Source organism: Lipotes vexillifer, unplaced genomic scaffold (genome assembly GCF_000442215.2).
Source record: "Lipotes vexillifer unplaced genomic scaffold, Lipotes_vexillifer_v1.1 scaffold533, whole genome shotgun sequence".
NCBI classification, from domain to species: Eukaryota; Metazoa; Chordata; class Mammalia; order Artiodactyla; family Lipotidae; genus Lipotes; species Lipotes vexillifer.
The window spans coordinates 1,049,607-1,063,856 of record NW_006773553.1 but is presented as its reverse complement, the minus strand read 5'-3'; the positions used below and the strand labels follow the sequence as shown (position 1 = coordinate 1,063,856).

Below are 14,250 nucleotides of genomic sequence, written 5' to 3'. Positions count from 1 at the left end.
TTTTGCGGTACGCGGGCCTCTCACTGTTGTGGCCTCTCCCGTTGCGGAGCACAGGCTCCGGATGCACAGGCTCAGCGGCCATGGCTCACGGGCCCAGCCGCTCCGCGGCATGTGGGATCTTCCCGGACCGGGGCACGAACCCGTGTCCCCTGCATCGGCGGGCGGACTCTCAACTACTGTGCCACCAGGGAAGCCTCTCTTTCCCATTTTTTAAAAAAAGAGAAAGAGATATCCCTTCCTTTGCCGCCACCGCCAGCATGTGTGGAGTGCGGAAGCAGGCAGGTGTGAGTGCTGGGAGAGACACGCATTTCCGTTTTTCCAAATCATGTTCGGGTTTGAGGTAACAAACGTGCATATTCTTTTGCCTTCCCAGAGCCGTCCCTCAGGGAGAAAGGTGAGTGATCCAGGCAGTGCTCAGCAGGCAGGGAAGTGGCGAGCGGGCTCCCATCCGTGGCACTGATGGGGCTGCCCCAGAAAGCACCTTGGCCTGGCCAGCCTTCTGCTCCTAAGGATGAGCACTGGGTCCCGGGCCGCTGACTCGTGGTCTGATGACCTGGCATCACGTAGGGTCCGGGTGACGGATGCTCGCATCTGGGCCTTAGAGGGTGATTTTGCTGTGGTTGCCACAGCTCTGGGCTGTGTCTCAGCCTCGACCATGGTGGCAGCGGTGGGTGGCCCTGTGTCCACCCGACAGATGACGAGCCCTCCACAGGAGGAATGGGGGCCCGTCTGGGGCCCCCTGTGCCATGGGAGCGCAGGAACAGAGCCGGGGGCCTCAACTCCCAGCCGCAGAGCCCCGGGTTCCTGCCCTGCGGTGCCAGGGTCTCCGCTGTAAACAGGCTGAGCTTTTCACCTGTTAAACCCGTCTCAGCCCTTTCTGGCACAGGGTGACAGCAATTCAGAGGCAAAGCCCTGGGCCGGCAGTCCTGAGGTGCCCTTCCGGCCAGAGAGCCTTTGCTAAGACTGATGGTCAGCAAGGGCGTGGGAAGGTGCTCCCGCATGAGAACCTCAGGGGGCGGTCATATTTCTGTCCTTGTCGACCACTGAGGATAAACCGCGTCCCACGGGTGGCCTGACCAGGTTGTCCCCCCAGGGATCCCTGCTCACCTAGGTGCTGACCCCAGCACATGGGGAGACCGACGTGGAGCAGGGAATCTCAGCAGGTCCCCAGCTGGAGAGGTCTCTTGGCGGCCTCTTAGCCTGTGGCGTCTGGGGCTGCCATGCTGGTCCCCACCTGATAGAGAACGGCCTGGGTGCTGGAGGGGAGAGTCTGCCCTCCGCCAGGCTGCAGCCAGCGGGCGGGGGCCCTGGCTCACCGACCCTCCTGCAGCTGCTGGGGCCTGTGCCTGCCCTCCTGCTCCACGCGCCCGGCCTTGGGCCCCACCCCTTCCCCTGGCAAGTTAGCCCTCCGGCTTGTCACTCCGCCACAGAGCTGTCCAACGGGGAGGGGCTGCTGTTCTCCTCTGGATCTGGGGCGCCCCCAGGGAAGGTGGCTAGCCCTGGAGGCGCTTATGATGGCCTCCTGCGTGTGCCAGCCCGCACTTGCAGTGCCCTTGGGGAGGCTGGGAGGCTGATCCCCACTCGGGGGAGCCCTATGCAGCAGCAGGAAGGGCAAAGTTGTGTGTTGGGCGTTGTCCGTTCCCCGGCCCTCAAATGGGCCTGGTGGTTCTCCTTCCCCAGAGCCTGGGTCTCTGCTGCCCTCCCGGCCCACGGACCCCGGGAGCTTCCCAGGCCAGTGGGCTTCGCGATGCCGTGTCCCGGGCACTCCCTCTCCCTACTCCGCTTTCCTTTCCCCATTAGGTTCGAACGATACAGGTCAGGCCGATCCGTTCAAAATGCCAGTAATGGAGTGAGTATTCCTTCAGAATTCTCGCCTTTCTGGAGGCCGGGAAACCTGGGGTCTCCTGGGGTTAAAATATCCGGGCGAGGGGAGAGCAAGCTCTGGTGGGTGGGCTCTGAGGAGGTGCTGGCAGGCACATCCCTGGTGGGAGGGGGCAAAGAAGCCCCCGGGACCTCGCTGTCCCTTAGATGGGGGAGGGCCGGGGGGGTAACTCACAACAGCCCACCCGGGACCCTGGGTGGTGCCTGCCAGCTTTCCCCTCGGGGCCCAGCACGGGGGCCGGGGCTCAGCCCACCTCCTGCCCGGCAGGTGCTGAGCGAAGTGACAGAGGACAACCTCATCGACCTGGGCCCGGGGTCTCCAGCCGTGGTGAGCCCGACCGTGGGGGGCACGGTGCCCCCGTCTTCCCTCTCCTCCCAGCTTGCGGGCTTGGGTGAGTGTCCCGGACCTGCCTCCCGCCCCCTCCGCCCCCGCCGGCCTTCTGGGGGACCCGTGGGACAGCGTGTGCTTGGGTCCTGCTGTGCCACTTCAGCTCAAGGCTCGTCCCCTAAACTCAGAGTTTGAACCCGTGTTGGAAAGCAGGGGTGCGGGGTGGTCCAAGGGACTGGAAGCTGTTGGCTTTTTGAAGAAAGGTGGCTGCTGTGTTGTATGTGGCATATTCTCTATGGCTGGAGTGATTTCCTTCTCAACGTCAACCAGGCCAAGGGTGGCAAATAGGTATCAGCTCCTTGGGTGCTTGGCACGTGGGCCCAGGAAGGATGCTGAGGCCATGTCGGGGCTTGGAAGAGTCCGAGTCTGATCGGTGACGTCTGCCCTGGGCTTGTCAACAGGAAGGGGTTTGCTCTCCTTGAACTAACATCAGTGAGAGTGCGCCATCCTCCGAAACCTAAAACAAAAGATGCCATTTTTTCCAGTTTGTTCAGTTTAATGTGTGTCCGTGACTCTGGATGTCCCACTCGGGCTGGATGAGCCCAGTCTGGGACAGAGGAGGTCACAGTGTTACATGACCACTCAGCACGGCCCTCTCAAAATGCTGTCTTCCACCCTGCGCTTCTGTTTCCTTAATGTTTATCTTTGTAGCTTCATCTCATTTCAGTTGAATCAAGCTTTCAATTAGTGCCCTGGCAGTTGCTGTAATTCTGGCCTCTCGACATCTCATGTATCCGTAGCCACTGTTTCTCTTTCTCTGCCTTCAGTCCACCCAGCATGTGGCCACCAGGCTTAATACCTAAAATTCAGATTGGATTCTGCTGCCCCCGCTTTAAAAAGCTCTAGTGTTTCCCCATCGACTCCTTTGCCTGCGTGTGACCTCTTCAGCAGCCTCGTCTCTCCGCCGGCACCCTTCCCGCGTCACCCCCTCTGCCCGCTGCCCAGCCCCCCCCACCCCCGCTCCTGTGGCAGTTTCCGGTCCCCCGCCCATATCTCCACCTAATTCTGTGCTGCTGTCTGTCCCCCTACTCTGTGTACCCGCTTGAGGCCAGGAACTGCGCCAGAGTCACTGTGGTCCAGTCAGGGTCGAGCTCTGGCCGTGCGCGCGCCTACGAAATACTTGTCACATAAGTGACCTTGGCCCATGGCCTCTGTGACCGGCTCCCAGGGGCGCCTTGGTGTGGGCAGGAGCCTGCACGGCCCGCCTGCTCGCCGCTCGCCCTCATTCGGGAGCGACGTGGGGGGCTGTCCTCGCTCCCTTCTGCCCCCCCAGGACTTCAGCCCGCCAGGTGACTTCTTCCCAAGGTCAGGCCCACATCTGCTGTCGCCCCCCCCTCCTCTGTTCTGTTGCACAGACCTGGGCGCGGAGAGCGTCAGCGGCACCCTGAGCTCGCTCCAGCAGTGTCATCCCCGGGACGGCTTTGACATGTTCACGCAGACCAGAGGGAGCTCCTCGGCTGAGCAGCGCAAGACGTATGTGGGGACCCTCCCGGTGGCTCTCAGAGGACGCTGGGCGGGGCTGACCCCAGCCTGGGCCCACGGCCAACACAAAGGGGCCTTGTATTCACTGGGGCCAGGCCTTTCCACTCCGGTTGCTGGGACCTGGCGGTAGACACAGCTGTTGAGTGGAGGCCAGCACCCCGAGCCAGGCGGCCGTGCGGGTTCCTCCCATCTGCTCCCCTGCTCTCCCTGCCCCTGCGCTGCTGCTGCCTCAGAAACTTCGTCTGTAGGAGGAGCTGGGGGCACGGGGTGGGGCAGGCAGGCACCGAGTTGGTTCCTCGCCCCTGGGGTGCGAGCAGCGTCTTTCCTGACTGTGGCTCTGGCCAAGATGAGCCCTGTGGAATTAGGGGAGTTGATTCCAAGACACACAGCCCCCTGCATCTCCCTGGAACCTGCTTTGAGCTTTCTGTTCAGCCTTTGACCACCTCCCCCGGGACCCAGCATCTTGACGCATCCAGCTCTTTGAGTCCCGTACTCAGGACTCAGCAGGTTGACCAGAAGCCCAGGGCCCCAGGCACCTTTTAGCTGTTTTCAAAATGGATACAGCAAAAGAAGTCGGGGAGCAGAAGAGGACAACCCCGCAATGAGTGACAGACCCTCACCCTAGACCAGGAGACCACCTGCCTCGTCGGCTGCCACTGAGGCTGCTGCTTTCTTATTATTTATTTTATTTTATTTATTTATTTATTTAGGCCGCGTTGGGTCTTCGTTGATGTGCGCGGGCTTTCTCTAGTTGCAGCGAGCGGGGGCTACTCTTCGTTGCGGTGCACGGGCTTCTCCTGTTGCGGAGCGTGGGCTCTAGGCACGCAGGCTCGGTAGCTGTGGCTCGCAGGCTCTAGAGCGCAGGCTCAGTAGTTGTGGCTCACGGGCTTAGTTGCTTCACGGCATGTGGGATCTTCCCGGACCAGGACTCGAACCCGTGTTCCCTGCATTGGCAGGAGGATTCTTAACCACTGCGCCACCAGGGAAGCCAAGGCCGCTGCCTTTAAAATGAGAATTGTGACCCCTTTGCCTCTATCCAGTCTCTCCCTCTAAGCAGTTCCGGGCCCTCTGACACCCTGTCCTTGAGCTTTACAAAAATGCCTCTAGTGTTACTTAACAGAGGGAAATGGAGGTGGTACAGAGTCCCAGACCCCAGAGGGAGCGAGTGGCTGGGCTGTGCTTGAACCCAGGCCTCGTGGCTTCAGCTGCGGCCAGACCACGACCTAAATGCCGGAGGCCTCTGAGTACTCGTGAGGAAGGTGCCGAAGATGGAGGGTGACTGCAGGTCACCACCTGTCCATCCCCCGTGACCACTCTGCTTGTGCTCCTTCGTCCCCAGGGCCACCTACGAGGACCCCCAGGTCGTCGGAGTACTTGCTTCTGCGGTAGACGGTCGGAAACAGAGCCCCGAAGTGGTAGGTCTTTCTGCCTGGGGGGAAAGCGGGTCCGTGTGGTAAAGCCAGCTGGAGAGTTAGGCAGAGCTGGCGGCGCGGAGGGCAGACTGGGGTGAGCCATGTCAGCTCCTGAGTGCCCCCCACCCGTGGGGACGCCCGTATCAGGACACCCAGGAGGAGACAGGCCCAGAGAGGCAGAGATGTGTGGAGGGCACCCCGCGAGCGGCCTTGGGCGGGGCTGCACCCCGGGGAGGTCTGATGGGGAGCCCCTGCTTTCCCCTGTGGTGGCTCTGAGCTCTCAGGGCGCAGGGCTCCTGTGGCCGGAGAGGGTCTCTCCCCAAAGGTTGCAGTGCCCTGGGGTGGGCGGCTCTCTGACAGAAGGGAAACGGGGGGGGCCTGGGCCGGTCCCTGCAGGCCTGCCATCAGAAGGTGGCTGGTGGGGCTGGCTTGGGGAGGGGGCTGGAGGCGGGGAGCAGCGCTGAGGGCAGAGGTGCTCGGAGATGAAGGAGGGGCTTCTGTGATTTCTGGGAGATCACAGGGCCCCGCAGGAAAAGGTTTGTGCCTCCATGTGCTTCTCGTGAGGTGGTTCCCTTTTCGCCTGAGAAATGTGTGTGGCCACGAGCGAATGAATGTGTGTGTGTGTGGGGGGGAACGTTGCGGGGACAGTGGCCCCAGAACAGCCGCCCCCTGGCCCGCCCCATCCCGGGCTACAAAGGGGCAGCGCTCATCTGTCCACTGGAGGGGAGCCTGGCTTCCCAAACACCAGCCCTTGGCCTCCCGCAGCCCCTGTCCAAGTGGCCCCAGGCAGGCAGCAGTGCTGAGGCCTGGCGTCCCCGAAAAAGCGCATCCCCTGGTCCCCATGTCCCTCCCGGCTCAGCCAGCTTGGTGAGGGCCGTGCGTCCCTCTGCACCAGCCACCAGGGGGCGCAGAAGAGCCACCCAGGCTGCGGCGGCGCTCGGTGCCCTGCCCCCCCCCCGCAGAACCCCTGAGGCCGGGACTGCCGTGGCCCAGTGGCCGTGTTGCTGAGGACGGCCCCCGCCCCAACTCAGGGCACCAGGGAGCCAGTAAGGCCAGCCCCTCCTCCTGACCCAGCTGGCCAGGCCGGCCCGGTCAGCTCTCCACTCTGCCTCCAGGGCCTGCCCCGCCGAGGCCAGGAGTGCCCTTCTGCCACTGCCTCTGCCAGTGCCCAGGGTCCAAGCACAGGAATGCAGCCAGCTCCCTGCCTTTCACCCGGGGTGCCTGGCCTGCCTCCTGTTTTCAACATTTCCACCTGCAGCAGGCAGGCTGCTCCTCATGTGCCCTGCTCGCTGGGGTGATGCAGGGAGCAGGGTCCATGTGGGCCCTGTGTGTGTGTGTGTGTGTGTGTGTGTGTGTGTGTGTGTGCGCGCGCGCGCACACACGCGCGCCTGTCTGTGGGTGTGTCTTTGTATCTGTGTGCACACACACTTATATGCATCTTCAGGCCTGTACTTCGGGTTATGGTGTCCCATATCCTAAACAGTGCTGCCCTGGAAATGAAACCTGGGCCAAGGGAGAAATTAAGAACACGGTAAAGGAGAAAAAACTGTGTAGCCACACCTTCACGGTACAACCACATCAGTAGTTCTAACTTTAAATGCTTTTCATCATTTAGAAAAGGCAATATCCCCAAATTCATCATTCACATTAAGCGTTTGGAAAAAGAACACACAGGTAACTGAGGAGGAAAAAGATAATAAGTGAGAAGAAAGTAGAGATGATTGTGCAAAAGCTGGTTCTGTGAAGCCGCCCCTCGGTGACCCTGAGAGCCCAGGCGGAGGGCAGCCCCGGCCGGCCTCCTGCGGCCCCAGGAGGTTTCCCAGGGGTGCGGGAACAGGGGTTCAAGTGCGTGTTACCCTCTTGGGGTCCCTGTTACTAAACGCCTCTTCTTTTATCCAGGAGGTAAGGGCGTGTTTGGGGGGTGGGCCGCTGGGTCCCAGCTCCTCAGGTGACAGGGCACCAGCTCTGACAGTGGCTTTTCTGTTTCCATGACATGTGCTATTGGCTTCTTTACCACGGGTCTTGCTGTGACTTTCCTTTCTGGGACTTTTCTGTCCTCGGCCCAGAAGAGAGGTAAAGGTGGGGACTCTGACCTGGAGCCTATAGACAGCTGGCTCATAGCCCAAGGAATGGTGAGAGGTCACCAGCCGCGCTGAGCCCCTTGTCCCCCCACCACCACCACCCCCGGCGCTTCCCTCTGTCTTCTCGCGGGTGCCCAGTCTTCCCCTCCTGTCTGTCTCCTTAAGCTGCAGACTTCCAGCCCCAGAAACTCCATCTCTGGTTTTCTGTGGGGGTCCGGGCGTTTGCAGGAGTGAGGGGAGGGCCCTTTCCCTCCTTTTACCGTTTCTGGAGCTCTGGGCAGTATTCACTTTTCCAGGATAAGCACAAGTTACTGTGGCCTCTGCTTGGGAGGGGATGTTTCTGAGAGGACAGGCTCAAAGCATCTGACTGGGCAGAGAACAACGGCCAGCCTGTGAATGTGGCAGTCTAGGCCGATGGGGTTTCGTCCTGTAATTGTTTGTGCCCACTGTGTCCCCCGGAAGGACCTGAGACCTCCTAAAGAAACACAAACGCTACTGGAACGGAATAAGATGTGGGGATCATACACACAGTCAGCCTCAGGAAGTAGGGCGTCCATGGCTCCAAGACCCGGGAGGATCCCTCCTGCCTCGTGATCAGGTGGCCCCGAGTCTGTGCACAGAGAGGTCACTTGCTGCAGGCTGCCTGCGGTGCAGGGACGATTTCACCTCTGAGACCGGGGCCTGTGCATGGTGGAGCCTGAGCGGGAGACCTAGACACACCAGGAGGAAGCCGAACTGACCCCTTGGGGCCGGGCCAGCCTGGGGCCAGGGGAGGGCTCTTCAGGCTGGGCCAGGATGCCCGAGCCTGCGGGCAGCACAGGGTCACCTGCCTAAGCAAGTGTGACTAGGACACGGGCCAAAGGGCTGTCAGAGCCGGGGGCCGGGGTGTCTGCCCGCCCAGCTGGGAGCTGGCGACCCAGCACAGCCGCACTCGGGGGGCCGTCTCCCTCCACCTGCCGGCAGCCCGTCCTGCTTGCTGCACCGGACCCCAAGGCCGTTCTTAGGGACATGGGCTAGCCCGGCCCCTTGTTTGCTCCTATGGGGACAAGCAGGGGCTCTGGCCCACACGTGCGGGTGGCCTTAGAGCAGCACTCCTGGAGACCACGTCCACTCCACTGTCCAAATTGGGAGGATCCAGCCGTGTGTCCTTGTGCCTATTAGTCCTGCAAAAAATGATACTGCCCACACAGCCGCCCCGCGTGTGGCTTGGTAGCCGGTGGTGGCACCCACCCCTGCCCGGCCCACCTAGAGCTCCAGTCTCCGACTTCAGAAACAAGCCCGACTAACAGCTAACCCTGTGTCTCACCTGCCCGACTGCAGTGTTTTGTTTTGTTTTCTTTTAAACAGCGTATATTAATTGCTTTGCCTCATTTCCCATAGCATAGAAACCCTGAGTCTTTCCAAACCTGCCAAGTACAAATTCTTTACTTGGAAACTTTTTGTACTATTAAGCGAGACCAAAGGGCCTGTAGACTGAGCCTCAGGTTGGGGAGGTGGCAGGAGGACTGTCGGGGGGCAACAGCCCCTGGAAGCATTGCACCCGAGCGCAGCACTTGGTCCGGCCGCGTTGGACATGGTGCAGGTTTCCTTGCGGGGAGGCATGTCGGGCATCCAGGTCCAGCGCCAGGCCCGTTACCGTGGAGGAGAGACCTTCTCGAGCGGCCTGGGGACGGCGGTGCTCGCCTCTCCCGGCGGCGGTCGGAGGCCTGTCACCCACACGCAGGGGGCAGCCAGGATAGGTGAAAGAGTATGAGTCGCAGCAGGAACCCAAGGAGCTTAGTGAAAAGTCTGCTGCTGCCCAAGCCCAGGCTTGGGGCGGGGCCACCTACGCAGACCGGGCGGCGCCCTTCCTTCCCCTTTGAGCCGGTGACCCTCCCGCCCACACGCAGGGCTGCCTGTCTGAGCCCAGGCTGGCCCACCCCTGCCACGTCCGCGGCTGCCCTCCGCATGCAGCACCTCAGCCAGCCAGCCCCGTCCAGCCGTCCTCGGAGCGAGGGAGTTTGGGGGGCCGGTCTGTATCCAAGGGTGTACCCACACGCGCTCCCTTTATTTTTTTCTCGTTGCATCTGTTTCCCTTTCCGTCTCCTTCCTCCAGCTCACACTCTGGCAGCCCCCTTGCCCGGGAGGTGCTCACCCCAGGGCGTGTGAGAGCCCAGGTTGCTCAGGGTGAGAACGCTGAGGCCTCTCTGGCCTGGGGATGTGCCCGCAGCTGGAGCGGTGACAGAGCAGCTCCTGTTTGCTGGGCAGCGTGAGTGTCTACTGTGTCTGAAGCGCCTGGTTTTGGGGCAGCTTTGCCATGCTCCTGGCGCCGTGCTCCCCCGTCGATTCCCAGGCAGGCAGCTCGTGAGTCCAGGCTGCGTCCAGCCTGGCAGGGCGGCCCATCCCCCCGTCACGTGAGCTCTCCTGTCACCCACACCCGACTCCACGTGACGCACGCCCTCGGCCAGCGCCTCTCAGTCAGGGCTCAGGCCCCACGGCTCCGGCATCCCTGGGTTTCTGGGTTAGAAACGGAAGCACCCGACTGGATCTGAAGGGCTCTGGGGTCGTGAGTGGCGGAAGCCATCGCCCCGTTTCACAGATGAGGCTGAGGCCCCAAACCTGGGGCTTCTTGGGGCCCCGGAGGTGGGGAGCTCCTGGGACGGAGCAAGTCCACCCCTGACTTGTGGGGGGCGGGCTTGTTTTGAGGGGTGAGGAGCTTCTCACGTGTCAGTGTTTATTTTCTGAGCGTGCTGGCTCTCAAGATCGGTCCAGAGGAGAAAACTGAGGCGCGATCCCTGGCCCCAAGGGACCAATTCTGAACAGTAACAAAAAAGTTACCAGCAAAACCTGAAGGCCTAAGGCGCATGACACCTTAGTGTCTTTTTTCAAACTTTGCCACCCGAGGAATCTCCACTGCTCCTGGGCGGGCCGAGGCTGGTGGGTGTCAGGGGTGCCCCCCACCCCCAACCCCTGCTCCGGCAGCTGGGGTTGGCGGGTTTCTCCCTGGAGACACACTGACTTCCCACGCTTGGTCCTGGGGATTTGGCGGTGTGGCACGAGACCTCCCTGAGGCTGGGTGTTCTGGCTTAGAAGCATCATGATAACGAAAATTGGCATCTCCTGTCATGGGAACGTGTCGGGCAGAAGCCCCGTCAGCAGGCGTAAGACTGGCCGGTCGCACCCTGGATGCCGCTGGTCCCTGCTCCATGGGGAGGGAAGTCGGCTCCAGGTGCTGCCAGCAGCCCCTTGGCGTCCTGCCCGGAGGGAGGACCGTGAGTCATTTCGGCATGGTTTGAACTCCTTGGTATTTTTTCATTTCAACATTCTTAAGTCCCCAGTAAGTCAAAGAAATAAAATGGCAACATAGGCAGAATCTCCCTCATCTGATCGAAGTTGGCCTGAGCCTCTCTGAGACACGTGTGGAAGCCAGAGGAGGGTCTGCCAGCCTGGCTATGTGACATTGGGGTGAACCCAGCTACAGACACAGTGCAGGCAGTTTTTCTAGAAATAGCAAGCTTGTGAGTGAGTCCCAGGAGGTACCTCCCAGACCCAGCCAAGGTGAGGATGCAGGTCACCTCAATCAAGGGCCATCCACTCGTTTCTCTAGTCTGGGAGCCAACATTTCATTAACGTGGCTTCGAAAGGGTTAAAGGTTCCTTTCACTTATCATATGATCATTTTATTATGCCTGACAGCAGCTTAACGATTTCTAGCCAGATAGATTTTCAGGCCCTTGGCATGGGTGGCCCAGGCGTGGACAGGGCCCAGGCACCAGGGGGGTGCCCTCCTTTGCTCAGGACCCTGGTCCCCCCTCCCAACCGCTCCCCTGCTCCTCCCGCCCCCCCCCCCGCCCCCCCCCCTTTCCCAGCCACACCAGCTCTTTTGCTGCATCTCATTCGCGCCAAACCTGCTCTCTCCTCCCGCTTTTGCAATGCTCTTCCTTCAGCTCTTTCCTCAGACGTTCCCAAGGCTTACCCACCTCCCCAGCCCAGTTCCTTCAGGTCTCTGCCCAGATGCCACCTTCTTAGGAAGTCTTCCGACAACCTGACTGAAATCAACAATCCCCGCCCCGTATTCCCTATGCCCGCTCCTTGCTTTATTTTTCTCCACCCCCCCCGACTCCCCTGCTTTCAGTTGCACTTCTTTTCTTTGATGCTGGGGCCACAGCCAGCCATTGAAAGCTGGGAGGAAAGGGTGGGATGAGGGGAGGCTGCTGCATTCAGGCTGCTTCCTGATTTTTCCACTAAAGAGACACAAAGACAACCAAAGCCTGCGGTCCCTTTTGTCATCAAAGCCCTTGCTTTGGCCTGTGTCTGCTGGTGGAGGAATGTGCCGGCCTGCTGTGGGCCAGGCCACACCCAGGCCTGGGTGCCCTTCCCACTCAGAAATGCCCCAGGACACCATCCTTTCAGTGAGTGAGCCTGGACCACCCGCCCCCTGCCCTGCCCTGGGCGGATGGCCACGCAGCCGCTCCGTCCTGTCGGGGACGGGACTGTCGCAGACGGAGGGGCTCCACACCGGCCTGCAGGCCGGCGCCCCAGGGCTGAGAGGCAGACACGCTAGTCAAAAAGTTATCCACTGAAGAACGCGTACCGCGCCTCCCTCCCCACTGCGTCCCGTCCTGTCCCATCGCTGGCCCCGCTTCCTAGAGCTGCTGCTTCCCTCACCTGCCATTTCACACGTGGCTGCCTGCGTGCCCGCCTGCTGTGCCAGCGTGTTCTGCTCTGTGTACGTCTGGCTCCGTCGGGCTGCTTGGGTTGACGTGTCCGCTGTTCTGTCTCCCCTGCCTGGCCGCGGGCTGCCTGGCCGCTGCCTGCCGCTTCCATAGATCCCCGTGGTGCAGCCGTCTGTCATGGACGACATTGAGGTGTGGCTCAGGACCGACCTGGTGAGACTCGACTTTTCTATCTCGTGTGGGGAGTGGCGAGGCCCAGGAGCCTCTGAGGACAGGAGGCCTGGGGGCCCGGCGCGGGGCCGCTCCCTGGGGAGGTGGAGGAGGGGAGGCCGGGCAGGCGCCCCCGGGGTCCGCACCTGCTCGGCCGGCCACACCGCCCCCAAGACGCACACTGACTTTTCCCAGTTACTGCGGTTTCAGGTGTGTGTGTGCTTGGGTTCTTTTGGTTTTGGGTTTTTGTGCGCTTTTCAGTTTATATTTTTATTTATTTATTTTTTTGGCTTTCATTTTTTTCCTTTTAATTGTGAAATATACCCAGAGACATTGTTTTCTTTTAATTGTGAAATTTACACAGACATGAGTTGGTGTTTGTTTTTTAATTCACTCTCATCCCCCTTCCCCAGCATCTCCTGGTATCTTGGATTTAATGGTTCCAGGGACCATTGTCTTTATCCCCAGAGATGGGCAGGAAGGATAGGACATCGTGCAGCTGGCAAGGGCAGCCGGTCTGAGAGGGGAGGGCTGTGCTGGCCGGTCCCCCGCTGCCCCCCGCCAAGCACTCTCACCACCACCCCCAGCCCCCCACCCCCGGGGCTGGAGAAGAAATGCACCCTGGGAGGGGAGGTGTTTGCCCATGTGGGAGGGGAGGTGTTTGTCCATGGTCACGGCTGGTGGGACTCTCCCTGTGACCTGAGGACAACTCGTCTCTTGCTTCTCGCTGCCTCCCCTCAGGACACCCCCCCAGCTAGGACGGCAGACCTCAGCCCCCAGGACGGGCCTCCTGCCGCTCCGGGCCAGCCCCCAACCCCCCCACCAAAGCCGGGCTTCCCGGAGACTCGGGTGCCATGCCAGGGGAGGAGGGGCCCCCCATTACGCCCTTCCCAGGGAATGCCCGGAAAGAAACAGCTCCCATCGTAGAGCAGGCAGCCCGGGGCCCCCACCTCACGGGGGGGCACCCGCGCTCGAGGGCCAGGGACCTCCCAGCCAGCCGCGCAGCAGGTCAGGGGCAGAGCCAGGAAGGAAGCCTGGGCCGTGTCTGCTTCCCTATCACTGTCTGTGCAGAGTTCCCAGTGGCCCCCACGTTCCGCACAGAATTGACCCCCCAGAGCCTCCCCAGTGACAGCATCGGGGCGCAGGAGGACGCTGCCAGAGCGCCGCAGGGTCCGGCCCCGTGCTTCCAGGCCTCACGCGGTTCCCAGCTGCTGGCGTGGCCATGACCTTCCAGCGCCCTGTGGCTGCCCGCGAGGGGACGCCCAGTGGAGGAGCGCCCGGGGCCCTGGCTGCCTGAGGCGCAGCCTCCTCCTGGCCGCCCTGCAGGCCTGCCCCGCGGCTCAGCCGGAGAACGAACCTGCACCTTTTAGAATTTTTGCTTTCTGAGCCTTCTGGGGGATCAAAACCTAGAACCTACTATTTTTGTTTTTACTTTTTAAAAACAAAGTTTCTGTGTCTCTGATAAGAAGAGAGCAGTGCTTTGCTCTTACAGAACTTGGGGGGACGGGAAGTAGGAAGTTTTGCTCGGGTGCCGCCCTGGGGTGGCCGAGGGCGGGAGCGGCAGCAGGGCGGGCGGGTCCTAATGCCCTCTCTCTGCTCTCCCACAGAAGGGCGACGACCTGGAGGAGGGCGTCACGAGCGAAGGTAGGCCTGCCCCCCACAACCCGCTGCTGCTGTGCCCGCCCCAGGCTCTGGGAGCCCCCCCCCCCCCGGCCCCCGCCATGCCGCCTGGGCGGGCCTCCCCTGCGGGCTCCTGGGCTGTGTCCCACCCAGGCCTTATGCTGATGAGGGAGGTGCCACAGCTGGTGAACAGTAGGCACAGTTGCCTGCACTGCTGACCAGTTTGCCCCCGCCAGGTGCTCAGTGCAGCAGAAGCAAGACACATGCCATGCAGTCAGCAGGGCACACAGGGAACCCCTGGGCCTGGCACCCTGTGGCCGCACAGCTGGGCCCCTCTGCAGGCACAGAGCCCTGCTTGGTGGGTGTGGGGGGGGGGTTTCCCTGCCAAGTTCAAGGAGGAACTCACCCCTCCGGCTCCCCCTGCCCTGCCTTCTATGCTGACCTGGATGATGGAAAAGCTCCAAGTCAGTGGTGGGGCAGGAATCCTAACTGGCACACCCCCCCCCCCCAGCCCGACAGCCC

At 61.6% G+C, this 14,250-nt stretch overlaps 1 protein-coding gene across 6 annotated transcripts in view; it reads left to right on the top strand.

Moving 5' to 3' along the window:
* Positions 1-14,250, top strand: part of TOM1L2 (target of myb1 like 2 membrane trafficking protein) — an 83,227-nt gene that overhangs the window by 68,515 nt on the left and 462 nt on the right. For 3 of the 6 annotated variants that reach the window (XM_007448379.1, XM_007448378.1, XM_007448376.1), the window contains 6 exons: positions 1,801-1,849; positions 2,150-2,273; positions 3,625-3,742; positions 5,091-5,166; positions 12,052-12,111; positions 13,716-13,752. In XM_007448379.1, coding sequence (XP_007448441.1) covers positions 1,801-1,849; positions 2,150-2,273; positions 3,625-3,742; positions 5,091-5,166; positions 12,052-12,111; positions 13,716-13,752 — 464 coding nt within the window. Of the gene's footprint in view, positions 1-1,800; positions 1,850-2,149; positions 2,274-3,624; positions 3,743-5,090; positions 5,167-7,205; positions 7,296-12,051; positions 12,112-13,715; positions 13,753-14,250 lie in introns of all 6 variants that reach the window. The other 3 variants (XM_007448381.1, XM_007448377.1, XM_007448380.1) reach the window with 2 other exon arrangements.